Here is a 24,688-nt window from a genome sequence, read left to right on the forward strand (position 1 = left end):
CCAACACGTCCGTCACGGAAATCGCAACAATCGTCAACTGCAACCCGCGCTCTGTCTACGGCATCAAGCGGTGGCTGCGCACCAAGCACACGCTCGCGCCCACGCCCGACGAGAAGCCCGGCCCCGCGCGCACCCTGTCGCCCCGCGTCATGGGCGCCCTGCTCGTCCACCTCGCCGACTACCCCAATCTCATTGTCCGCGACATGTGCGCCTGGATCCTCGACGAGTTTGATATCGACGTGTCCGTCTCGACTGTGCACCGCAGCCTCAAGACCGTCGGGTGGGATAAGCATGCTGCGCAGCGCGCGGCTGAGGAGAGGCGGCTGGCTGGATACTAGTGGGCATGGCATCGCGAGTTTCTTTTGTTGTTTCTAGCATTTAGCGTTGTTCTTAATCCTCTGCTTCCTTTTCGTTCAATCTTTCAACGATATCCACAATGCTAGCCGTCCATCTCAAACAGCAGATGTAAAGCTTCAACAATTAACAACTTCAATACACCATGTCAAATCACTTTCAATCCAGATCTCTGGAACTGCCCTACCTCTACCACAACCCCCTACCCACACCCACCACCAAGCTCCGCCTTCCCTCCCCACTACCGCCAAGTCCCCCCAACCCACGCCACATCCCTCCCGCTCCCGCATGTTTTAAACTCTGCCGCCTCGTTTCGCAGCGCCGCCGAACAAGCTTTGCCTTTCCGCTCGCCACACCATATGGAGACGTGTACCTGAAACACAACGCACGTTAGACAGGGCAAGACAAGACCAGGACTGTGGCACTGTCATTTGGCTGCCCGTATCGGAACTTGTCACTTGATGAAAGGAAGCGCACGCTTATTGAGTTGGGTGGCTCGTGATGGATGCGGGAGCGGGCGATAGGGGCACCGGGCATCGCGAGACAGAAGAAGCCAATCGCTCTCTTGTTCGTGCGGTGGGGAATCAATGGTGGAATAGATACACAGCGCATTCAACGCGCGAGGGCAAACGCCAGAGCAAACCAAACGCCCAAAACCCTCCTGCCTCTCACCTCCTCATCCATTACCACTGCAACAACTCCATTACCCCCTCATCATCTTACATCCCTCCTCCTCCGTCCTGCAGTCATCCTTCTTCTCGCTCCCCTGTCCTTCATGTTGCGCCACCCCTGCACGTACAGCCACGTGCAGAAGAATGTTAGGACGACGTTGAACAGGATGAAGATCCAGAAGACGCCATAGGAGCGCCAGAGGTGCGCGTGGTGGATGTTGAATGTGGCGGCCTGGGGGTTGGTTCGATGTGTTAGTCGTGAAGTGACAGAGATTAAGAGAGAAGAGATAATAAGGGAAGGATAAGGGGGGAGACAAGGGGGGACAAGGGGAAGGGGTTGGTGTTGGTGTCGGTGTTGGTTGGGAGGTAGTTTTCGCGCAACGGCGCCGGACCAGCGCAGGCGACAGCCAAACAAACAGATGGACGGTCAGACGGACAAGTGGATAGAGCAGACAGGCGGCACTCTTTCCTGGCCACGCCATGCCATGCCATGCCGAGGAGCACACCCGCGCCTCCGTCGCTCGCTCGCTCGTCCAGCCCATCCACCCGGCTAAGCTCACATCCCCCCTGCCGTCCTGCGTACCGGCACCGGCAAACGCGTGCAACAGCTGCTCCCCCCATCCGATCCGACACGAGCCCTATCACAAACGCCACCACCGCAGTGCGCCCGGTCCGCAACACTCGATAGGTATCGTCAGGCAGGTATGTAGGTCGTCGCGACGCCATCCCGAGTGGACGGAGCACACGCGAGCACGACGCACCCGGCCCGTCCCGATGCCTGCGTGCCCTGCTCGTCGCTTGCGCCCCAGTAGTCCCCGGCAAACCCACCCCACCCCCACGGCCCACTGCGCCCTCCACCCTTCACCCTTCGCCCCCCCCTTTTTCTCGTCGAGCGTGGCTTGCTGCGCCCGCTGCCATACATGCAACGACGTCCTTTTCGGGGCGGCGCGCCGCACTGGCCACAGGGGCTTGTCCAAGCCCCGGACTTGGTCGCGCCTCGGGCAGATGGGAGCGAGCAGATTGGGCGCAGGACGAGGGCGAAGGGAGAAGGAGTGACGGGAGAAGTAGGTTGGATGAGACGGCTAAGTGCAGACTCAGACGAATCGAGCGAGGCCATAAAGCCAACGGCGGGGAAACGGGTGCACATAATCGCAAAAGAAAACGAGGACTCCATGTGTATGGGGTAGGCAAAAGAAAACACAGGATAGGTAGGTAGGTATACGTACAAATTCAGTTCCGTTTTTGAAGCGGCAGTACCCGCAGCTGCCGTCATTGTTGGTCTGCACGTATCCGCTCCCGACGGCCGCGACGTAGGGGTCGGCGTAGCCGGCGCACGACTGGCCCGGCGGCGGCGTGAAGACGGCGAGTTCCTGCTCGTCGCAGCGGACGGGCACGTCGTGCGTGACGAGCGCGACGAGCGGCTCGACGAGGTACGTGAACGGCGAGAGCCCTATCGTGTTCGTTAGCCACACACAACCACTTCGACGCTCAACTCGCGAGACCAGCGACGCATCGACATACAGTACATCCAGCTCTTCCAGAAGCCGGTCAGACTGGCATACGGCACCACGATGCCGCAGAAACTGATGACGAAGAGGAAGAAGATGGGCACGAGCAGCGACGCCATCAGCTCGTTGGGCGAAAAGGCCGCGACGGCCTGCCCGAAGCTGAGGTAGTAGAGCTCAAACGCCGCGACCATGAGCCAGGCGCTGGCGGCCGAGAGGCTGTCGCGCGGGAAGCCTGGCGCAAAGTACCAGCACGCCCAGTACAGCGTGCCCGCGACGAGGCGGTAGGGAATCTCCGAGACCATGGCTGCCGTAGTGAAGGCGGCCCACGAGTACATTTTCGACTTGGACTCGCGCGAAAGGAAGAGGGCGCGCATGTTGAGGTAACGGGGCTGCAGTTGTTGGATTAGTGGAGGCGAGATGGCGAGGACCATGAAGACTGAAAAGAGCCGTGATTGCATGTCGATTGGACTGGACCCCAAGCTCCAAAAGGTGAAGCCGTTGAAGAGACCGGTGAAGATGTGGAGTATCTGAAAAATGTCAGTGTGAGTTGTGATACTTTTCGTGCGCGTTGTGATGACTGACCATCATGCCCATGACATAGTCGGGACTTCTCCACAGCGCCACAGAGGTCCTTTGCAGCAGTGCGCTGACCTGGTAAGACAGTGGCATCGAATGCTCACCGCCATCACTGGCGATTCCAGCGTAGCTTTCTGTCCTCCTCGTCGTGGTGATTTCTTGAATCTCACGCGCCAGCTTCTGACTCTCAGGAGAGTGACTCCACACGTCACCCCAATCCTGCTCTTCACGGGCCCCAGATCCAACGACTTCGAGCATGTACTCGGCCGGGTTCATCTCCGGCGGGCATCTCTGCGCTCCGTTCCGCTCAAAATAGTCAATCATCGTCCTGCTGTCACGACCAAGCTCGCCAAAGTAGATGGTGCGTCCCCCCGGTTTTAGCAGCAGGAGCCGATCAAAGTGCTGGAAAAGAACCGAGCTGGGGGCGTGGATGGTGAGCAGAATGGCTTGCCCCGAATCTGCCAACTTTCGCAGTAGCCGTATAATGTTGAAGGCGGCGCCGCTGTCCAGTCCAGAGGTGGGCTCGTCGAGAAATATCAACAGCTCCGGTTTACTGGCCAGCTCCACTCCTATCGTGAGACTCTTTCGCTGCTCTTGGTTGAGGCCGGCAGCCGTTGTTCCGACGATTGCTCCGGCAAGTGGGCGCATCTCTAGCAGGTCAATCACTCTCTCTACGTGGTCGTGTTTCTCCTCTATCGAGACCTCTCTAGGCTGTCTCAACTCGGCGGAGAACCGCAAGGCCTCGCGGACAGTCGCGGTGGACTCGTGAATATCCATTTGCTCAGCAAATCCAGTGCTCCTTTGGAACGAATCAGGAAGCGGCTTCCCATCGACGAGTATGTCTCCTGCGACTGTCCCGACATTGGCTCTTTGTGACAAAGTGTTGAGCAAAGTCGTTTTTCCGGCACCACTGACGCCCATCAAAGCGGTCAACTCCCCTGGCTTGACGTAGCCCTGTACGTTCTGCAGCAGCCAACGTGCCCCTTGCTGGTACGAAATTGTACAGCTGACATTTTGCCACGTGAGGATTGGCCTGTGAGTGGGGACACTCGTGGATGCGCGAGTGGAATTTGTCCTGGAGTTTAAGAGATACACCGGGTCGAGAGGAGTGGGAGGTCTCAGGCTTGCCTCTTCTTCTTGGAGCGTGGTTGGCTTCTCCGTTCTTTGATCGATCGTCTCTGGAGCCTCTCCCCTCTTGTAGACCGTCACAGAACGGCCCCCTCTGTTGGGCTTCAGCAGTTCCATGCACGTTGCGTTGACGACTACAAGAATCACAAAGAACGCGCAAATAATGCCGAGATTCTTCCATAGATGTGAGTGAAAGTAGTCGAATGCAACAGCGACATAGTCCGCGCCCGCCACGCTTGTTTGCCCTCGAACGCTCCCTTCCAGCACACAGGTCTGGTACTGCGGTTCTACGTTTGGTACGCCGGACGGCACTAGGTATGGCGGCTCGCAGGCGATGTCGAGATTGTAGAATTCGTTGGCCATAAGCGATTCGAACCCGTACTGTATGGGGTTGAGCCAGCAGATCCAGCTGAACCAACGATGCATCTTTCGCGGAGGAATCAGGTAGCCGGTATAGACAACGACTGCCTGCACCACGACCCCAGTAAATCGGGTGGCACCATCCAACGAGCTGGAGAAGGAACTGATGGTGCGGAACAAAGCAAAAGTTGTCATGGTTGACATGAAGAGGAAAAGCAAAGAGATGAAGAATTGGGGCACGGTCCTCTGCAAGTTGCTCATGAAGTAAACAGGCGTAGAAAATAGCACGACTTGTAGGAAAACGAGGGGAACATCGCAAACCGTCTGAGCGATGGCATACGCACTGGGGCGATAAAATGAAAAGCTTTTATGCTTCAAAAGGATCTGCCGACCGTCAAAAGCGGCTGTGATCTCCGCCAGTGCAAGCAGCGCGTTGAAGAGAAGCATGAAGAACATGACTCCTCCCCTGGTGAACACGCCGGAAGCAGTCTGGGGCAGGTTGTAAAAGAGACTTCCAACAACAAGAGATTGGCAGATGATACCCAGAAACTTCGCCGCCAGTGATGGCATGTCCCCTGCCATTATAAGGAATTGGCGTTTGGTACAAGCCACAACTTGCCTCGGAAAAGACATCGTGTAATTCGTCTTGGGAGCATTCGTCTGCGACGCATGTGAATCGGAAGCGTGCAGCTCGAGATCAAATTTGAACTTTTCAATCTCTTTCAAGTTTTCCTGATGTGTCTCGCTGTCCTTGAAGGCCTTTTCAAACTGTTCCGGTGTCCTTGGTACCAGGTCTTCCCAGCCTTTCCAAGCCTGTCGCTCTTTCTCGTTCGACAAAGAAGTAAGGAAATCAGCAGTCGTCCAGCGGGCCTGTTTCACGAACCCAAGCGACTGGAAATACTTGGCTACTTTCTGAGCTGGACCAAAGTAATAGCACTTGCCCTTGTCAATGACCAGAACCTTGTCGAAGATTTGGTAGAGACTTTCTCCTGCTTGGTTCAAGGCGACGCACGTGGAGATCCCGGTCATGGTGGTGAGCGATCGCAAACTTTGGACGTACTCGAGGGCAGTCGAAGCATCCAGACCTCTTGTACTGTTATCCCAGCACTGAAAAGAAGCTTTGGTGACCAAGGCCTCAGCTATGCTCACGCGCTTCTTCTCACCGCCGGAAATCCCACGTACAAACTCGTTCCCGACTTTTGTTTCCATGATCTGTTCCAGTTTGAAAATCTTGCTAAGAACTCGCAGGAATTCGTCCGTGTAATCTGACTGCGATTCGCCTGGAAGGAGTGACTCTTTGCCTGGCGTTCTCGTACTGATTGCAAACTTCAATGTGTCCCGGACTTTTAGCGTGGCATAGTGCTCGTCCTCCTCAGGACTGTAGAGGAATTCATTGCGATGATTGTAGTGCATTCGCTCTGCGGGCGTTCCCCCGAAAGTCACCTCGCCCTTGAAGCATTCAGAGCCACGCATCTGGTTGCCAATCACCTTCAAAAATGTTGAACAACCAGCACCGGGCCTGCCAAGCACTAAGCACATCTCTCCTGGCAAGACACAGCCCGTGAAGTCGTCGACGATTGGTGGTGTCAAGGCTGTATGTTGAGCAGTTTTGGTTGCCGTGTTTCCAATGGATCGCGGGATTGCCAGGAAGATGTCTGCGACTGTAGGCTGCAGCGCGATGTTGACTCCACATCCGTCGACCGTAAGGTTCTGGAAAACAAGGCCAAGATGCCGCATCTTTTCTTCTTTGGAGCATTCCTGGCGCGTTTTTCCAAAAAGGCGGGACAGAAGTCGATCTAGTCCTTCTTGCTCTTTTGTGTTTTCATTCCCCGATTGAGTTGAAAAGGACGCCTGGGAAGTGCTATAACGAGACGAAAGACTGGGTGGGCGGTTCTGGAGGTGTTTGAAAGGCTCGTCTTCTCCGGCTGCTTTTTGGTGGTAGAGCACTTGTTTCAAGCCATCTTCGCCAACGATTCTCCCCGATGGCGATCTTGCGAGCGCCAGGTCAGAAGCGTAAGGTGTTTCAGAATACTTGACGTGCTTGAACGCTCCCGGACCCGAATCTAAGCATTCAGAGGAGGTCGAACCGGGAGATTGAACCGAATTCCCTTTGGAGTTTTTCACAGCGTCGCGGGAATGACAGTCTGTGGTGACCTCCTCGGGTACCCGAATCGTCTCGCTTTCGCTCCAGATTCGGTCTGCTCGGATTGGCGAGGGCAAGTCGAGAGGACCCAGTTGAGCTTGTGAGGGAACATCTGATGGAGAACTTAGAGGCCAGTCTTCTGGCCACGCTTCTTCCGATGGACTTGGCCTTGTTCCTGCGTGATTCATAATTTGGCAGGCGGGATCATTTGGTGGCAGGTCATTGGGAATCGCTCGTTAGACTTGAAGTAAAGAAGAGAAAGTACTTGGGCCCTGCAGAACCCAGCTTGCAGAAGATGGACTCAACGGTTGTTGCCAAAAGGAGAGAACAGTTGGAAGTCGTTGACATGAGGAGGAGCCGTCGGAACTTTAGCTGTTGGCAGTCTAGCGCTACTCCGGCTGGAAAACGTTCATTGGTTGCCAATCCAAAGAATCGGTCTGGGGCAGAGAACTCCGGAGCTGCCATCTGCACCAGCGGTTCCTTGTGAAGGCTTCTTCTGTGAGCGTGTTGGACTTGGGCAGCTGTGCTACGTTGCTAGAGATGTGCATGCAGCTAGTGGTTTTGTGGCTGACCTACGAGGAGCTGCCTGCTTCCACGATAAACTTTAGCAAGACACATTCTCAAGTTTTGTGCACCCTCTTCACTCGGTGTATCATGATCCAACACCAGAAAGGGGAAGCGGTGTGGTCTCACTCTGCAGTGACCATCGTGTGAAGGGATTGACCCTGTACCTCGTTTTGTTGGAGCCCAATCACCACAACTCCGTCAACCACCAAAACATACTTGATGTGTCTGTCAAGATGATCGTGTTGCACAGAGAGAGAGTCGATCCTACTGTTCAAGGCTGCTGGTAAACTCACTTACCAGAATGGTAAAGAGAACATTTGCGTCTGCTTTTCCGTGTCGAAAGATTCATCTGCTTGGTCGAATTCTGGGTGGTCATGGTGGATGAATCTCCGCATTTGGCCAGACAGAATGCTCTCTGCGTTGGCAGCTGAGGTCGATTCGCTAAGAGCTTTGATGCTGAAAATGGTCCATCGCTCATCCCAGTCTGTAGCTACACCAGTATGATAGGAGGCTAGCTTCAAACAGTTCAGTGTCAGGAGAACGGCCGATGTGCTAGTTTCTTCACTTTCTAAACTTGTGGAGGTAGTCTCTGTTTCGAGCCCTTCAAGGTGGGCGTTCTTGTTGTAAACAAACTTGAAATGGATGCCTCACCAGGCGTCGATGCTTTCATCGGCAAGGTGATGGTTGTTGGGGCATGGTGAATTTGCCTGGACGCAAGGATATATGCTGTTGAGATGACAGTCTGTGGAGAAGGCGGTGGGGGAGGTTGGCACCACGTCCACGATCGCCATGCAGGCTGGAGGTTGCGATACGACGGGAAAGAAGTGCAAATTTCTGGCAGGTATTCCTACACAGCGGTTGTTCAAGCCAGAAAAGCACTGGTGGTCGAGTCGCGGGCCGCATGGCAGCGGAGATGATAATGGAGGTGCGGATTGATGCTCGTGTTCCATTTGGATTCCTCTTGGCGAGACTGCCACATTGCGACTGGACGGCCAGTAGAAGGCAGGCGTGAATGAAGAGCGAGAAGAAGAAAGCCCGGCCACGTCTGGGTGGTGATATTGATGTTGTAGCGAGGTCAGGTCGTGTACCGGTAGCGAGCGACGGGAAGGAAGCGACGGCCGGAGGTGGTTCGGCGGTGCGTCATGCCGCCGCCTTCAGTCCAGGTCCCGCCCTCCAACCTGCCCAGGCGCAGAAGGCCCATGCTTCGACAAATTCCACCCGCAACACATTCATCCTTCTCATCTACCGCGCGCCATGTCGGGGATACAGGACACGTCCGCTGAGTCGCATCATGGCGGCGACTCATCTGCCCCGCGGACGGCAGGAAGCTCGTCTGCGCCCTCACTCGGCGACGATGGTCCAAATTCACCAGCAGACCCATGGGCGGTTCAGCTGTTGCTGATTCTTCAACCGTGGATAATACACTTCAAATCGCCGGGCTACATCAAGGCCGACACGGTGAAGAAGCTCGATTTATTGTCCAAGAAGATCCTCAAGCGCACCGTCAAGGAAGAAGATGTCCGGTACGACGAATCCATCGCATAAATTCTAGACATTCAAAGTTGACGAGACCAAGGTACACAATCGGCTCCAATCCCAAAATCTGGCAATATCTCAGTGAATTGCTTCAAGCCGCAGTCCCATCCCTCGAAACACGCTCGTTCGCGCCACCCGACCCCGCCGCACCTGAGTTCGAGGGCGCCTCGGTGACTCTCATCGCCTCCAACTACAGCACTTTGATGAAGGATTTGGAGCGACTGATCGATCTCGTATCCATCGGCCGCAACTCTCTCACAATCGGGGAAGAGGCTCAGGAACTTGCGGCAAAGATGCAGTTTGACTCGGAAATATTCAAGCTGACGTCTGTTTGCGTAAAGGCAACCGCTAGAGGGTTTGACGGCGATGCTGGGACACAGGATGGGACGCGGTGGCAAGATGTGATCAATTCTTGTGGGTGAAGCGAGTTTGCTCCTCTGACTGTTGACTAACCTTCCCCAGACAAGAAGCTGCTCATTACCTGTCTGCAGTTCCTCAACAACCTTGTCGCTCGTAACGAGCGGCGCAAACTGATGCTCTGGGTCGAGCTATTTGATGGATCGCCCGAAGGAGCCTTCAGGCCAGGCTCGAGGCCGCCGTTTGAGACGTCTGGATTGACCACTTCGCCCGAACAAGACTGGAGCTCGGTGCCATACTCTGATTTTACGGCCAAAGCAATCAAGGACCTGTCCACGGGTGCAGGATCAGGCTCGCAGCAGCGTGCGTCTTCTCCGTTTCTGCTCTACATTGGGAAGATTGGGATGGACGTCAAGCGTTCTCTGCTTGCAAAGGGCGAAAAGGCCGGGGCCACTGAAATTGCGGCCGAGTGCAAGAAGAGATGGCAGGAGATGCCCCAGGAGTCGCGAGACGTAGGTCCCGTGTCTATTTTTCACTTAATAATGCTAAACTGGGACTCAGGAATGGCACCTTTTGTACAACGATCTCATGGCCAAATACCGGCAGGACGCGACGTTGCTCAAGTCAATCAAGCCACCGTCTGAGCTGAAGCCAATTGATCCCAACGCGAGCCAAGAAGAGAACGTTGCTGCTCTCGCTGCAAGCATCAATCAACTCCAGCTGGAAGTCGACCGTATGAAGAAAGCCTTGCTGTCGTCGAAAAGCAAAATGCTCACCTACCCTTCAGCACAACCAAAGATTACGCCGACCGATGTCCTCAAACGGTGGGATATTGAGAATTTCCCGCTCACTACCAGGCTCCCGGAATCGCCCGCCGCGAGCGAGGCAGACTTTCGCATGGCCTACTCGGCAGCCTATGGAGCAAACATTCTCCAAGAAGGAAAAGACGATCTTATGAAGCGACTCGAAACCTTCCCGGAGCGCGTCCCGGCCCAGCGCGTGTCTGAAGCATCCCCCTCTTCGCCTGTAATATCACCCGCATCCCCCAACGCCACCGAACCAGCCGAAGACATTGGAGACGACGTCAGTGAGGAGGAGGACAGTGAGGACGACGACTATGTGGTTTCGGGCGACGACGGCCGAGGCTTGCTGACTGATGTGCCTTTGATTTTGGCGCCCTCTGAGATTGAGGTCCTGCCCATGATCATCATGTCTGGAATAGTGCCTCCACCCGAGGGAGCGTCCAACTATGGTGTCCTTGCGGACGAGATTGCCGCCATCAAGAATATGCACACAGTCCGGTGCCATCTTCTGCTGGCGCAGGACAACGGAAGAAATCTGCTGCGCGAGCTGTTGATTTTCGTTGCGGCCTGGGATCTACGCGAGGAAGAGCTCTACTTCAAGTTCATGGTCAAGATTACCGAGGCCGTCCTCATGAATGGGCTCTTGCCATTTTCATATCACGCATTCCGCGAAACCAAGGACATTATTTCGCCTGCTCAAGGAGTCATTATGAAGTTGTTGACCAACATCTTCAAATCGAGGCAGAACCAAGCACTGGAAGCTGCCAAGGACCACGGGGATGGCCAGGGGTCCTCATACCCGTTGCGTGTCGACGTTCACATGGTCAACTTTTTGTTCACCGAGTTCCGACGTCACATCATCCCTCAAACATGTGCTCTGATCTTCCTTCAGGGTCAGATCAAGGCCGGAAATGCTCACCCTGAAGACTTTCCCCTCAACCTGTGGGACATGGAGCGCATGTACGAAGGAGTGTACCAGTATCTCGAATTCTTTGCCATCTTGACGGAGCACGATGTGTGGAAGAAGATGATGGCCGACTGGGAGATTACCAGTGAACTCATTACGCTTCTGAAGGAGCTCGACTCAGCGTTGCCCAAGCAAACTTTGCTTGCGAGAAGGCCACCGACGATGCCCGAAAGCCACAGATCGACAAGCCCTCAGCCTCCGCCAGGCTCAGGTCCTGCTCCTGCTCCAGTGGCAGTCGAGCGCCCGTATGACGTCGGGGCGCCGACGGTGCCTTCGGACCAGTTTCCGGCACCTTCTTCGTCCAGCGGGCAGTATGTAGAGGACCCAAGCGAAGAGCCTTCGGACTTTGAATGGCGAAATTTGAAGAAGCTGACAGTTTTGGTCTTGACTTCGCTGGTGTGGAAGAGCCGCAAAGTTCAGGACCAGGTGCGGGCATATGGGGGCGTCGAGGCGATTCTGAATTGCTGTCAGTACGACGAAGGGAACCCTTACATCAAGGAGCACGCAATCATGTGCCTGAGGTTCTTGCTCGAGGGCAACAAGGAGAATCAGGACGTGATTCGCGATCTGGAGCCTCAGGGAGTGGTTCCAAACGAAGTGCTGGACCATCACGGATACGAAACATTCTGGGACCAGCACGGCCAGGTCAGTCTGCGTCGCAAAGAAGTGGGTGCTCTGGCGAGCGCCAAGGCGGCGGCAGCAGCAGTTCAGGCGGCAGCGGACGCTGTGCGGATCGGATCAGAGTTCAGCAGCAGTGGCAGTGGCAGCAACAGTGCAAAGGACGGAGGGACAGAGGGTGAGAGGAAGAGGCCGCCTCAGATTGGATCGGGACAGGCGAATCTGGATCTGCTGATGCAGCAGGTGATGAGGGACCTGCCGGCGACGGTGCAGGGAGCAAGACGAGATGCGGAGAAGGCGGCGGCACTGGCGAAGCTCGACAAGACATTCAAGAAGTGAGGTGAGAGTTGTGGTGGGTGTGGTGGGTGCATTTCTCTGGCGTCATTGGGGAATGCTGTGATTGGGCTGAAACGGGAAAAAGAGCACATGGTGCCGGCGTCCTGGAGTCTGGTTTGACAAGCTGCTGAGATGGGGTGAGGATGGCATGGAGTTGACGCTGTGTCTGCGGGCTGCGTCGAGGAAGTCTGGGTATAACATGGAGGCCTCGCTGTCGCATTTCTAGAGTGTTTTGGCACTTTCAAGTCTCATTGCTGCATTCTCACTCCGATGTCTTCATCTGCCATGTCGAGAGACGTGTTCTCGTCGTTTGTACCCCTGTTCCAGCCATGGAATCCAGCTTTTGGACCGCTCAACCCCGGCCGCCATACATTTTGATTGCCAAAGTCAAGAGTTTGGATATGTTCCCAAAGCGCCCAATCACAGCGACGTCTGGATGAAGCTCGACTGGAGAGGAGGATCCAGCTGAGTCAGCATCGTGAGGATGACACCTCAGGAAGAAAGGGATCGGCATCTTCGGCGGGTGCCGGCTGCCGACTGCCGAAGGCCGCACGGGCCGCAGCAACTCACACCACCGTCTCGCGACTCACGCGAGCGTTGGCTGTTCCGTCACGCCAGCGCTGCACCACCTCGCTCCCTTCCAATCACATTCGGCCCAATTCAACGCCCAACGTCAATCCTCGCTCTCGGCAGGGCTGACCGACATGGATGGAATCACGACACCTGCACTCCTGCACTCCTGCTTTCCCCGGATTAGCTCCAACGGCCAAGCCAATTCTGCACAACCCTCGCCCCTTGCGGCTCTCTGATTGCTTGCGGCTCTCAACGGCCAGCCCGCCGACGCTGCCGCGACTCAGCCCGCTCGGCATTGGAGCGAAATGCTGAGCAGGATCTGATGCCCGGTACGGGTGCAAACGGGACTGCCTCTTTGATCATGATGCCACGAGTATTGACTGGCCCCCGTCTCAGCTGATGCAAAACCTGGTTCCGGTTGCCGCGGTGGCCGACCGTTGACCGTTGGCCGTTGGAAGGGCCATGCCGATGATGGATGAGCCATGACCAAAGCCTACGCCTTCTGTGTATATATTGTTCGTGCTGGCGCGAGGTAGGTGGTTTTTTTCCTTCATCATCACAATCAACACAACAGTCTGTGGATAATTCGACTTCTCTTCGCCTTGTCTATATCGACCTCAAAACATCACTCTACAATTCGCTGTCCATAAATCGACACCCTCCTCAATCGCAATCAACCACCAAGAAACTCTCCAAACAAATCATATATCGAAGCCAAGTTTCAAATCGCTTCGCCTCTTCCGATAAACCAACAAATCAACCACCCACCAAAAAACCACCACTCCAAAACCAGAAATGGCATTCCGTCCCTCGCCCATCCGCGCATTTCTCCGCTCCGCGCGCAACCTGCTCCCCAAGGAAGCCCACCCCGTCGGCCGCTACCCATCCGCGGGCCCCTCTCACCCCGTCTCCTGGGGCTTCTACCGCACCAAGCTCGTCCGCACCGCCGCTTGGTACGTCCCCGTTGCCGCCGGCATCCTGGGCTGGCCTGTTCCCACCTCGTACGTCCTGACCAAGGTCGGCATCTAAGCTGCGATGCTTTGCCACCTCGGACGGCCGCTGGGCTTGATGGGGAGACGACCATTTTCGATTTCAGGGACTGGAGATGGAGTTGAGAGATGAGAGATGAGAGGTGTATTACTGGAGGCTTCTGTCTTCGCTTTCTTTTGATCTGCTTTTGGTTTTCGGGGGTTTGTCTGTCTTCTGGCGTTGGAGGTTGAGATTCGCGGGCTTTCCCGCTGTATATATTTGTCCAGACTTGACTAGACCAGAGGGAGAGGGAGAGACAGATGTTGAATTGATACCCGAGTTTACCACGTTACTTTTCAGTCCGACTAGTGCTTCCTCCACAATGGTTGCAGAGAGAAATGATCTTTCCTCGGCCTGGCAGCACTGAATGTGTCTCTTCCCTGCATACTGCGCTTGTGCAGTGCTATGTGACACAACAAGGTGGGATTTGAGTTGGTAGTGAACTCGTTTGTTACTTGTTGCTTTCCCTTGGGATGTCTATCGAATCTCCTTTCTTTTCTAGTAGTCACAAGGATTGATCAAAAACTTGTTAATGTAGTTTGGGTTTCTTGTATTCATTTGGGTGACAGGTGGTGTGTGGTTTTGACACATGCTTAGCTCAGACTTCAACTTCAGTCGCAATTTTGAGTGGCTTTGAATTTTTCGGTCACTGTCCTCAGCCTCCAAATCCGCACCATGACGTCCGCATGATGCAGAGCCCTGTAGATTTGTATTGATTGTGATTCAGGACATAGACTTTCTTAAAGTTGCCCATCTAACTCTTCCTCGAGTTCCTCATCGCCCCTGATGTGTGAAATCGACAATTATCTGTCCCTATAATGATCAAGAGCACCCACAACACTGCTAGACTACTCGAGAATGTCTCTAGACTGATGCAGAGATGTGGAAAGTCTTAAAAATATGGTATATAATTTTAATATTTTGCAATCCTGTCATCAATCAGCAGTTATCCGTTATGGTCTAGTGGCTAGGATTTGTCGCTCTCAAGAAGAGATACCATCTCATGTAAGTGCCGACAAGGCCGGGGTTCAATTCCCCGTGACGGAAAAGATCTTTTTGCATCATTTTACAATGATGGTGGGGCGTGTGGTTGATGTGGTGGGTCGAAAGGCTTTTTTGGCTTCGCGGAGCGCACTGACGGCTTTGTCAGTGGTAGTAGCGCGGGAGAGATTAGCGCCTACGTCATCATGTAGAGGCAAGAGCAAGGAATGCGTCTTTACAAAGCCCTTCTCTCAAGACTTTCTGGTGCGACGGAAAGATGTTTGCTCGGGGGAACAATTCAAGATGTTGATTATTTGGGATACTTCTTTTGTCGCCGCTACCGACTTCCTGGCTCTGGCTGCAGCGATGAACGACTGCCCCCGAGGCGGCAGTACGAGTGAATGAACCTTCTTAAGCGTAACTGTAGCAGCGAATGATGCTCCTCAAGCTCACTCGCATGGCCAGAAGGTCTTATCCCGTTCGACACCCACTTCAGCCCTAAGCAACCAACCTGTAGTTATTCCGCCAGCGGACGAGGCTGATTGCTAAAAGTCGTCATACATAAATACGGTCTTCCGCGAGATGTACTCACGACTCCTTTTCTTTCATGAACGCGGAATGATCTGGAGCATTCTAGCTTCAATCAAGCAGAATACCTCTGCCCGTCGCCCGTCACAGCGCGCGATACCCCCAATCTTCTACGCTGGTTATCTTCGCTTGCGCCACGACTTTTGGACCCGAGCTTCAGACTCAACCGAACGCATTCAGTCGTTTCACAACACATTGTTACGACCTCTCCCCATCGAGAAGAAATAGAAGTCGTAATCTTGGTCCGTTTGTGTATTGAACGCTGCCAGAACAATCTTGGGGCCATGCCGTACGGATTTAGAACAAGGAGTTGATCGACCAATCAAAACGCTCCACTCCCCGAACCCTGCTTTTCTGGCCCTCATCCCGACCTCAACTCTACGCTTTGCCTCCCCCACTCGACTACAGCTTACAGCACCGCCGCCCATGATGATCGCTGGATCGCCCCAAGTCGAGTCTGTCGCTTGGACACGTGCATGCGGGGGGCTTGGACGACAAGTCAGCCCAAAAATAGGGCCAGCGGGCTGACCTGACGAATACTGGCTGACATGCCGTAACCCAGACCGACGCGACCAATGCGCGCGCCGCAGGTTCAGCCACAAGTCCCTTTGGATCCACGGATGCACTTGGCGGGAACATGAGGATTCGGGAGAGCAGATGCCTATATCACCTCTGACCCCGCTGGCCATGGTGGCAGTCGCTTGTCGAATCCCCTTTTCTGCGCTTTTGCGCCGCTGTCCGCATCACAACGAGCATCATGTCGAAGAGAACCGTCTTCACAACCATCACGCCGCTGCCGGCGGGCGTCTCGAAGGAGACCGTCTTGGAGTTTCTACACGATCATCTGTCCATGATAGACTTGAATCCCTTGGTCGTGGAGCGCCATGTCATCCGGCCGCCGCGAAGCGCGACTGCTGAAGAGTTTCACTGCATATGGTATTCTTTGACAGGTATTTTGTCCACCGACGAACGCTTCCACTGCGCGACCTAACATTTGCAGATCGGGTGAGCTACATTCCCGGCGTATCTGGAGAAGTCTCGTACAACGCTTGCTTCCACGACCTCTTTGACGGCGTGCAAACACACGTTTATGCGCCGCTGGGCCTCGACATCAAGGAGAAATGGAGCATCGGCGGAAGCCTGCCTGGCGAGCCCAAAGCACCCATCGAACTCGGTCTCAACATCCCCAGCCAAGGCCTTTACCTCCGCGAGGACTGCGACATGCACTGCAACATTGTGATGAACAAGTTTGTCAAAGGCACGCTGAAAAAGGCGCACAGCGTGCTGGTGGACCGGCTGGTGGCCAAGGCCGGCATCGAGGATTCCAAGAGGCAAAGTCGCAGGGTGTCGGCCATGAGTTCCGCGCAAGGCTCCGTCTACGCCGACATGGCAAGCTCCGTGTATCGCCCTCCAAGCTTTCCTTCCAGCGAAGCGGCTAGCGTCAGCAGTGGCGCACACTCGCTCCTCTCATCACGCCCAAGCTCGTCCCAATCCGAACAGCAACCGCCGCCGCAACCACCACGGGATGTCGCCAACGCCACGCCTCGCATTGTCGCCGAGCTCGACTCGACCGAGCTGGCTGCATCCAACGAGCCCGAAGGAACCATGGAGCTCGACTCCACGACCATAGAAGACCTGGTGCAGCAGAAACTCGCCGAGGACATCGCCGCCTTCTTCAACAGCGGGGGAGTTTCCGGCGTCGCTCCCCCTCCTCCCCCTCTTCCTCCGTCTGACAACCCGTTGCCGCCGTATCGTCCCGACAAGTACCAATCGTTCGCTGCTGCCACCGCACCGCTCAAGCCGAGCTACCTCGCGTACAGGCCGCCTCCCGTCAAGTCCAACAGCTACACGGCCTACTCGCCAGGACCAAAGTCGCTGACTCCCGAGGCTGCGCAGACCAAGCCGGCGCGCCCCCGTTCGCATTCCAACTTGTCCGCTGCCGACCTGCACTTGCCAGAACATGGGCCAGTCGGGCCAGTCGGGCCAGTGGAGCTGGAGGGTTAAGCGGCTTGTCGGTGAAGTCGGAAAAGAGAAGAAAGAAATCAAAATGGTGTCCTAATTTGTGCTTTGAGAGGACCGCAAACGGGAAAGATTCAAAGATGGACAAGGAGATGTCGTGGGACGCGCTCTCCTTGGCCGTCACCGGCTCCTGAAGCTCCCGTATGTATATTAAGATGTCGAGAACGATGCATGAAAACGGCGCTTGGAGCTTTGAGGTGTTTGTGGATACCCTGTGTGTTTACCATTAGCCACACTAGACATTTCAACGATTGCATGATTAAAACACGTTTGGAAGATGTATTTTTCTCTCCTTTACGAGATCTGAACCTGTACCTTATTACCTCCAAAACCCCGTGATGCACACCTGAAAAAAGGGAAACCCCCATTGACGCCTTTCCCTTCTCGCACTCCGTCTCCTCTCATCAAATCAATTACTCGCGACCTTCGTGCTCATCGAGACCTGCTCGCTCACACTGCCGCTATCCCTCCTCTCACTGCTCAGCTTCCTCTCCCTCCTTCGCTCCTGCTCCTCCTCTTCGTTCTGCTGCTGCTCGTAATAAGCGAGCTCGGCGCCGCGTCGCGGGCCCGAGGCGAAGTTGTAGTCGTCGTCGAGGTCGTCGCGGGCCGCCATGAGGATGCGCCAGTCGGCCCAGGTGGATTTGAGGGAGGCGAGGAAGGTGTTGAGAGTCATTTTTGATCTCTTGTTTTTATTTTTGTTCAAAAGTCTTCTGTTTTATCACCAGCGGTGATTTTTTTCTTCTTCTATGATCTGCTCTTTTGCTGGGACTTTTGTTTGTTTTGAGAGTTGCAGATGTGGAGTGGATGAGACGAGGTGTTGTGGTTTATTTGATTGTGGTTTGATTCGTTGGCCCAGATGCTTGCTCGTCCACTGGATGGCTGGCCTGAAGCAGAGAGCAGACGAGTGAATGGTGTGAGATGAGGTGACCGATTTCGGAATCGAGAAAAGGTAGGTCGGTTTGCTTTGCTTGGTCCGCAGACAGCGAATTAAAGAGTTCAACGATTCGATTTCCAGAGCACAACAGCAGTAGTAGGGAGCAGAAAAAGACGCGAAGCTTCGCCGGGACACTATCTTCCCTTATAACTGCCCAATCTCTTGGCCATGCAACGAATGGGTGGTGGCACATCCAAAAGGCCTCGCACGCGCCGCGACATTTCCGAGCCTGATCCGAGCGCGGACCAGCCTGTTTTCGCTCGGGGGCGGCCGGGTTGCGCTGTCATTGGCTGGCTGGCTGGGGCCAAGGAGGTGCGACGATGATGATTTGGTGCCCGAGGCGAGATGCAGGTTGTGAGGAGGAGAAAAAATTCGAGAAAAATTGCCGCTGCCAAGGGTTGTATAGTGGGGGTGCGAGTTGTGAGTTGGCGAGTTTGGATCTTGGGGGAAGGAGATGGCGCGGCGTCTTTTCTTCTTCCTCAATGTATTTGCGGATGGATCATGATTGAATTGGGTTGTGCTTAAGAGTAGCTTGGTAGAGTTGCGGCTCTTTGTCGAGCCTTGTCAGGGTTGTCTTTCGGAGGCCGACAGCTTGTGCCAAAGGTGGGAGCGGCAGTAGTATGTCGTGCATTGGTTTGGAAAAGATTAAAGCCCTCTGATTGGTAGAATATTTCGTGCAATCCAATCCATGATTCAGGCTCTTGATTGCATCTAGGGAGCACTCCTTTGCTGCAACAGTTGCGGCTAAGGAGCATTCATTCACTGCTGCTGCTGCGCCGAGGGAGCAGTCATTCATTGCTCCAGCTGGACCCAGGAGGTCAGTCTCAATCCTTTCGACACCCACTGTGATTCCAACGCTTCTGTCAACACTGCTTGGACCGCTGCCACATAGTCTAGTTTGCCTCACTCTGATTCGTCATCCACTGGGTCTACTTTGCCATATGCCTTCTTCGAATCAAGCACCTCGTACTCTTCCAGTCGATCCTCATCCCTGTCGCTGATCATGACTGCCCTCATCTCATCCCCTTCGCTGTCTCTGGTCTGTCTTATGAAAAACCTCGCATCCTTTTTCGACTCAGGGATGAATCCAGCGCCCTGATCAGGCTTGACGACAGCCATCGGGCCTGCCGCATTGGCTGCAAAAAGCATTCCGCCCAAACTCAGCCACAGCCCTTTGGCATGCCTGTGCCACAGGATCAAAAAGATGTCGTAGAGTTGGACAACTATATTGACCCCAATGACGATTGCAATGACCCATTGCCACTGTAAACGCGGCCCTGATGCCAATATCTGCCAGCGGACAGGCCCCTGTCGCGTCGTCATCCCTGGCACCTCCTCAAACGTCCAGTCAAAGGTTGTGAGCATGTTGGCAAAAATGAAGGTGACGACCATTGCGAAGCCGTCCATGGTCGTGTGGCCGTAATCGAGTTCGACAACCGCATTCGATAGCCGCATGGCGATGGAGGTAAAGTTGGCACTTAGCGGATCTGGGAAGAGGCTTTGCAGGCTCGGTGCGACGGCGTTGAACCAGTCTGCAAGATCGTTGGCGATGGCGAAATTTGCAGCAGTCGATGGCACGTCTTCGACCTGGGAGAATTGTGTCGAGCCGTAGCCATTTGGGCTGTAGTCGGGGCCTGACGCGTCAAAGTCATTCTCGAAAATCCACTGCTGAATCACTGCCGCTCTGTTAGTTGGAGAAATGAGTGCTGGAAATGTACGAACCGAAGAGAACCTGCTTAATTGAAAGTGAGCAGCTGGCTCCAGGAAAATCGTTGTTGAGTGAGTCGGAGGGGCCAATTTCTAGTATAATGGTGCCATTGTCTCTTGACGATGCGCTCCATGCACCTGCTAAGTTCCCAGACGCTTCGGAGCACGCCGTGTCCAGGAAAATGCCCGTCAGCTTGAATACAGCATCCCAACCCATCGCTCTCCGAGCCCACGCGTTGGGACTGTTCGCTGTCAGCTCATGTTTCATCTCGCCGATTGTTTGTCCGCTCAAGGCAATTCCTTGGAACGAAGATGAAGATGTGCTCGTCACGTTGAAAATGCTATGAATCATGGCCGGCCCGGCGTGGACAAATTGCCATCCTGGAGATGCTTCAGCAGTATCAAGTAACCGCGAAAGATCGTCAAAGATGGACTTTGCTGCCATGACATGAGCCTAACACGATTCAGACTAATTAGCCATGACCAACGAATGACCGAGGAGCGTTACTGTCTTACCATGTCCCGGGACACATCGCTATATTCACGCAGCATGCTAGAAGACTGCGACCGAATTGAATTTCTGCGGACATAGGCAACACGCGTCGTCTTGTTTGTAAAGAATAAGCGGTCGTCATCGGCAGGGTTCTCAAAACGGCTGTCCGGGAACCATTTCTTCTTTGGCATGGCCACTGTATTCATGGCAGCGCCTTGAAGCAACAGACAGGAACCTATGATAAAGGTCAGGCCGAAACGCAACCCGTCTCTCCACTTCCAGCCATTGCTCTTGCTTCGCGAATAGCAGTTGACCACGGCGGACCACGGCTTGCTGAGCTCTTCGCCCAACTCAAAGTCCAAGGTGCTTGCACCGCCGTGATCTCTCAACACCATCCACCTCGTTATCGTTGTCGTTGCAATGTGAGCCAGCGAATCGCGAACCATGTGCGCCAAAAGCGTGTTCAGCAGACCTAGGGCGGCGAACTGCTCCTGTGTAAGCGTGTATTCGAAGCTTTAATTGATGACGCTGAGACAGAGACCGCTGTCCATGAATATTAGTCATGAAGGCGTTCAAGGATGACTGAACTTAAGAGCGTTACCCAACGAGACTTGAGATGGTGAGTAGCCGCTTTGTGAGAAACCATGCGGATGCGGCTTTGCTCTCCTTGATTTCATATGGATTGTCGCTCACAGCATGCTTCGTACATTCCCAGCTTTTCCGCAGAGGGGCCAGCCACTGGGGTATTTTGATGCTGGACTGAGCATCGGACTCAGGTAGCAGCCTAGCATCGTTTGAAGTCTCCGCATCTAAATTCAACTGATGGTAACCATCTTCCCTGGCGCAGATGACGTCACGAAGTTCATCCATTTCCATCTCTTTGAATGCTGCGCGGTCCAGATTCGAGGTTTTTGTACTTGGTGGTGTTTTGCTGCAGGAGAATCATGACCGATTGGAGATATTCACACCACAAGGCTGCCAGCCAGCCTCGCGGTCTCGTACTACCAGATGGAGGAGATCTAAGCATGGAGGCATCGTTGGTAATCTTGGGAAATGGGAGTTGTTTTTGGGGGCGATGTTTCAACGCTACGGCCGGCTTGCAGCTAGGCGACCGGGGTCTGCGAATTAGGTTGGAGCAGCCGCATCTCTTTTTCAACCTCATGCCTCGATCTTCATTAAGTCAGGTCTCTTTTGCGCTCAGCTGAGGATCAAAACAGCGCCGTTGAGCGCGAAACACTGGATTTCTGACGACTCCTCGAGGGTCTTTGAACGACTGCGCCTGACCAGAAGCCCGGACCCGAAAGACAGCCAAAGAGTCGGGCAAGATGCTGTCCAGGAAAACTTCCGAACACCAAGCCGTGAACATGGACGACAGCAACGATGTTGAGACACATGAAGCATGGGTTGGGCAGGAGTGGACCTCGGGAGCCGAAGGAGAATGGGGTTGGCGTTTTCTTCGGAGCCTTGCCGAGAGCGGAAATGTCGTCAGCGGAGAACTCGGCGGCATCCGCAGGCATTAATTGCAAACGACGCTACCGTCGCATGATTCACAGACTATGAATCGTCGTCACCACTACTTCGACTTCTCCTCCAACCCTCCCGAAAGATGCGCAGTCGATAGCTGACCCCGCCGCCGCAATGACTGACACGCCGCTCCCGACCAAGGTCGAGAATGAGCTTGCGAAGCTCGATTCTTCGGTCCCTTTTCGCGCTTCTAGATCCCACCACCACCATACCTGGGCTCGCACTTTCCACTCTTATCCGGAGCTGTACATTCGCCCTCACTCTCTCGCCGAAATTCAAAAGGCCGTTGTCCTCGCCCGGAGATGTCGTCGCCGCATCGTGCTCGTTGGCTGCGGCCACTCGCCGAGCGACATGACCTGCACGTCTTCATGGATGATGAATCTGGACCACTACAACGAGGTGTTGAAGGTCGACAGGACAAAGGGGACTATGCTCGTGCAAGGCGGCATCAGGCTGTACCAGATGAATGAGCGGGCAAAAGAGAATGGGCTTACCATGCCAAATCTGGGGAGCATCAACCAGCAGTCGATAGTGGGTGCCATGGCCACAGCAACACACGGCAGCAGCTTGAAGCATGGTCTTCTTTCGGGGTCGGTACGCAGCCTGCGTCTGGTACTTGCCAATGGCTCTATCGTCCTGTGCTCCGCAGAGCAAAATGTGGACCTCTTTCGCGCGGCCCTGGTTTCCCTAGGTGCCTTGGGCATCATCGTCGAGGTCGAATATCAATTCGTCCCGCACACCAACATCGAATGGGAGCAAAGGTTACAACCTCTATCCTACGTCTTGAACAACTGGGAAAAGGATCTCTGGACCTCCAAGGAGTTTACACGCGTATGGTGGCTTCCATACATGAAGCGAGCTGTTATATGGCGGGCGGAGCAGACAAACAAGCCCGAGAGACCACCAGTGGACAGTTGGTATGGTGGCTCCTTCGGGTACCACACCTATCATGTCCTGTTGTGGTTTGCACACTATGTCCCTCGCATCTTACCGGCGATTGAATGGTTCGTCTTTGGCATGCAGTACGGGTTTAGCGACAACATCCCCACGTCGGCCGTCGAGCCACAGGACACTGGCCTCCTCATGAACTGTCTTTACAGCCAATTCGTCAATGAGTGGGCTCTTCCCCTTCACAAGGGCCCCGAGGCCATTACTCGTCTGTCCGCTTGGCTCCACGGCGATGAAAAGGCATCCGGGATTCCCTTTTCCTCTCGCGGTGTGTGGGTACACGCTCCGATTGAGGTCCGCGTCTCTAACACTTCCATCAACACCCAACCGCGCCCGTTCCTCGACCCCACAAGCTCTGACAGCCCGACTCTGTACCTGAATGCCACCCTCTACCGTCCGTACAATCTTGACCCGCCTGGTCGTGAGCAGTACTACAAGGCATTCGAGTGGCTAATGAAGGAGCTCGGCGGCCGTCCTCACTGGGCCAAGAACTTTGCCACCGTCACCCACGAGGACCTGTTCAGCATGTACGGCGCCGACCTAGCAAGCTGGCTCGCGATCCGCAACGACGTCGACCCAGACGGCATGTTTGTCGGCGACTGGCACCGCCGTGCTTTGCTGCCTCCTGCCACTCAACTGCCGCCTCTGCCGTTGGAGGAGCGCGAGACGACCCGCAAGCAGCACCGTAAGGGTGGTGTTGACTGGTTTGGTGAACAGGCTGTGCGCACTGGCCCCGGGAGCTCGTCGAGCGACGAGAGCTTCGACATTCTGCACAGTGCCGAGGCAGAGGCCAGCCAGTTGCTGCATCACTTGAAGGACGATGCCGAGGAGAAGTCGTTCGAAGATGAGTCTTTGATCAAGGAGTACCATAGTCAAAGTCCGCAAGCTGGTCTCACAGGTGTGCAGCCGTTTGACAAGATGTAGATGGCTTTGGCCATGAATCGAGCAATCGTACGACCTTTATGAGTAATGTACTCGTAGTTTTCAAAGAAATTCAAACAAGGCTGTGATCTGAGTGCTCCTGCTTGATGCCTGGAACTTTTTGGATCATCATGACATCTACTCTCGCTCTGCAAATGGTTCTCCAGAGCCAAATGACCAAACTCAAGTCTAGTCTCAGTCTTCTGTACATGCTATCCCGATCCTCATATTAACCATAACTCCAATGCGCCTGAATGCTCCCTGTTCGCAGTACGTCTCCTAATCCGATCCCGCATTCGCAAACTCAGAAACGTAGTACTTCGACCCATTAGTTATCCATTGCCGCCACGACATACGGGTAGTCAGGGACGGACCCGCATAAACTGACGACTCACTTCTTTGACGTCCTCAGCCAGCTTCTCCTTCTTGACGGTCGGGATCTTCCAGTTGTTGACGTTCCACCACCAGCGGCGGAGCCGGGCGCCGACCGACTGGCCGCTCAGCTTGCTGTTGCGGTTCCAGAAGCGCCAGCCGTCGAGGATCAAGCACCAGACGGTGCCCTGCAGCAGCGGAAAGACGACTTGGTCTCGGAGCGTCACGTAGGCGACGCCCCACTTGGTCTCGCACTTGTCGATGCTCTTGAGGTAGCTTTGCTCGAAGCGGAGGTCGGGCAGCGGAGGCAGGTGCTGCTTGCGCGGCGCGGGGTGTAGGACAGAGAGGGGGATCTCGTCTTCATCAATGTCCGAGGACGCGGGAGAGTGTATGTGGACGGGCTCCCGTGTGCTGGCGGTGGTGGAGGGGTTCAGGTCATGGCGAGGGTCTGGGTTGCGCTGGATGCTTGCAGCTTGGATCGTCGAGGCGACTTCGAAGGGACCTGGGGCTGACATGGTCGCTAGGCGTTTGAGGCTCCGCGATGGGCAATTGCTGGGTGATGGGACCTTTGAACGGCGAGATGGATGATGGCATGGCGATGATGCCTGTGATTCGAACTGATAAGATTAGATGCGAGGTGGTATTTGATTGGCCAACCCCAGAACAGGACCCCGG

At 54.7% G+C, this 24,688-nt stretch overlaps 9 protein-coding genes and 1 non-coding gene across 10 annotated transcripts; 5 read left to right on the top strand and 5 right to left on the bottom strand.

The window, feature by feature from the left end:
• Positions 1–615: 615 nt before the first annotated feature.
• On the bottom strand, positions 616–1,844 carry J3D65DRAFT_629283 (uncharacterized protein). The gene has a single exon (XM_066800727.1). The coding sequence runs from the start codon at positions 1,565–1,567 to the stop codon at positions 1,058–1,060; it is 510 nt and encodes a 169-aa protein (XP_066653608.1). The 5' UTR covers positions 1,568–1,844; the 3' UTR covers positions 616–1,057.
• A 504-nt stretch (positions 1,845–2,348) lies between these two features.
• Positions 2,349–7,120, bottom strand: J3D65DRAFT_427439 (ABC drug exporter AtrF). The gene is made up of 2 exons (XM_066796158.1): positions 3,116–7,120; positions 2,349–3,060 (listed from the first exon to the last, which is right to left on the bottom strand). The coding sequence occupies exons 1-2, from the start codon at positions 6,926–6,928 to the stop codon at positions 2,488–2,490; spliced, it is 4,386 nt and encodes a 1,461-aa protein (XP_066653609.1). The 5' UTR covers positions 6,929–7,120; the 3' UTR covers positions 2,349–2,487.
• A 1,337-nt stretch (positions 7,121–8,457) lies between these two features.
• Positions 8,458–12,152, top strand: J3D65DRAFT_629294 (uncharacterized protein). Its single transcript, XM_066800728.1, has 4 exons — positions 8,458–8,830; positions 8,884–9,257; positions 9,306–9,712; positions 9,762–12,152. The coding sequence occupies exons 1-4, from the start codon at positions 8,562–8,564 to the stop codon at positions 11,925–11,927; spliced, it is 3,216 nt and encodes a 1,071-aa protein (XP_066653610.1). The 5' UTR covers positions 8,458–8,561; the 3' UTR covers positions 11,928–12,152.
• Positions 12,153–13,292: 1,140 nt separating this feature from the next.
• Positions 13,293–14,719, top strand: J3D65DRAFT_669019 (uncharacterized protein; the record flags this gene model as incomplete). Its single annotated transcript, XM_066803160.1, has 2 exons — positions 13,293–13,498; positions 14,677–14,719. The coding sequence occupies 2 exons, from the start codon at positions 13,293–13,295 to the stop codon at positions 14,717–14,719; spliced, it is 249 nt and encodes an 82-aa protein (XP_066653611.1).
• J3D65DRAFT_t93 lies at positions 14,476–14,573 on the top strand. Its single transcript has one exon. It is a non-coding gene; the product is annotated as a tRNA-Glu (tRNA).
• Positions 14,720–15,852: 1,133 nt separating the features above from the next.
• On the top strand, positions 15,853–16,427 carry J3D65DRAFT_526052 (uncharacterized protein; the record flags this gene model as incomplete). The annotated part of the gene is made up of 2 exons (XM_066796643.1): positions 15,853–16,045; positions 16,096–16,427. Coding segments are annotated over 2 exons (525 nt in total), but the record flags the coding sequence as incomplete, so codon positions are not given.
• A 1,100-nt stretch (positions 16,428–17,527) lies between these two features.
• On the bottom strand, positions 17,528–18,324 carry J3D65DRAFT_678317 (uncharacterized protein). Its single transcript, XM_066803662.1, has 2 exons — positions 17,592–18,324; positions 17,528–17,538 (listed from the first exon to the last, which is right to left on the bottom strand). Exon 1 carries the CDS (start codon positions 18,239–18,241, stop codon positions 17,939–17,941), a length of 303 nt encoding a protein of 100 aa, XP_066653613.1. The 5' UTR covers positions 18,242–18,324; the 3' UTR covers positions 17,528–17,538; positions 17,592–17,938.
• Positions 18,325–18,734: 410 nt separating this feature from the next.
• J3D65DRAFT_629306 (uncharacterized protein) lies at positions 18,735–21,408 on the bottom strand. The gene is made up of 4 exons (XM_066800729.1): positions 20,860–21,408; positions 20,272–20,739; positions 19,771–20,209; positions 18,735–19,724 (listed from the first exon to the last, which is right to left on the bottom strand). Exons 1-4 carry the CDS (start codon positions 20,923–20,925, stop codon positions 18,952–18,954), a joined length of 1,746 nt encoding a protein of 581 aa, XP_066653614.1. The 5' UTR covers positions 20,926–21,408; the 3' UTR covers positions 18,735–18,951.
• A 262-nt stretch (positions 21,409–21,670) lies between these two features.
• On the top strand, positions 21,671–23,801 carry J3D65DRAFT_427744 (D-arabinono-1,4-lactone oxidase-domain-containing protein). The gene has a single exon (XM_066796159.1). The coding sequence runs from the start codon at positions 21,887–21,889 to the stop codon at positions 23,642–23,644; it is 1,758 nt and encodes a 585-aa protein (XP_066653615.1). The 5' UTR covers positions 21,671–21,886; the 3' UTR covers positions 23,645–23,801.
• On the bottom strand, positions 23,624–24,599 carry J3D65DRAFT_629308 (uncharacterized protein). The gene is made up of 2 exons (XM_066800730.1): positions 24,037–24,599; positions 23,624–23,959 (listed from the first exon to the last, which is right to left on the bottom strand). The coding sequence occupies exons 1-2, from the start codon at positions 24,526–24,528 to the stop codon at positions 23,921–23,923; spliced, it is 531 nt and encodes a 176-aa protein (XP_066653616.1). The 5' UTR covers positions 24,529–24,599; the 3' UTR covers positions 23,624–23,920.
• Between the last annotated feature and the right edge of the window lie 89 nt (positions 24,600–24,688).

Source organism: Phyllosticta citribraziliensis (assembly GCF_038025025.1).
Source record: "Phyllosticta citribraziliensis strain CPC 17464 chromosome Unknown J3D65scaffold_8, whole genome shotgun sequence".
NCBI lineage: Eukaryota > Fungi > Ascomycota > Dothideomycetes > Botryosphaeriales > Phyllostictaceae > Phyllosticta > Phyllosticta citribraziliensis.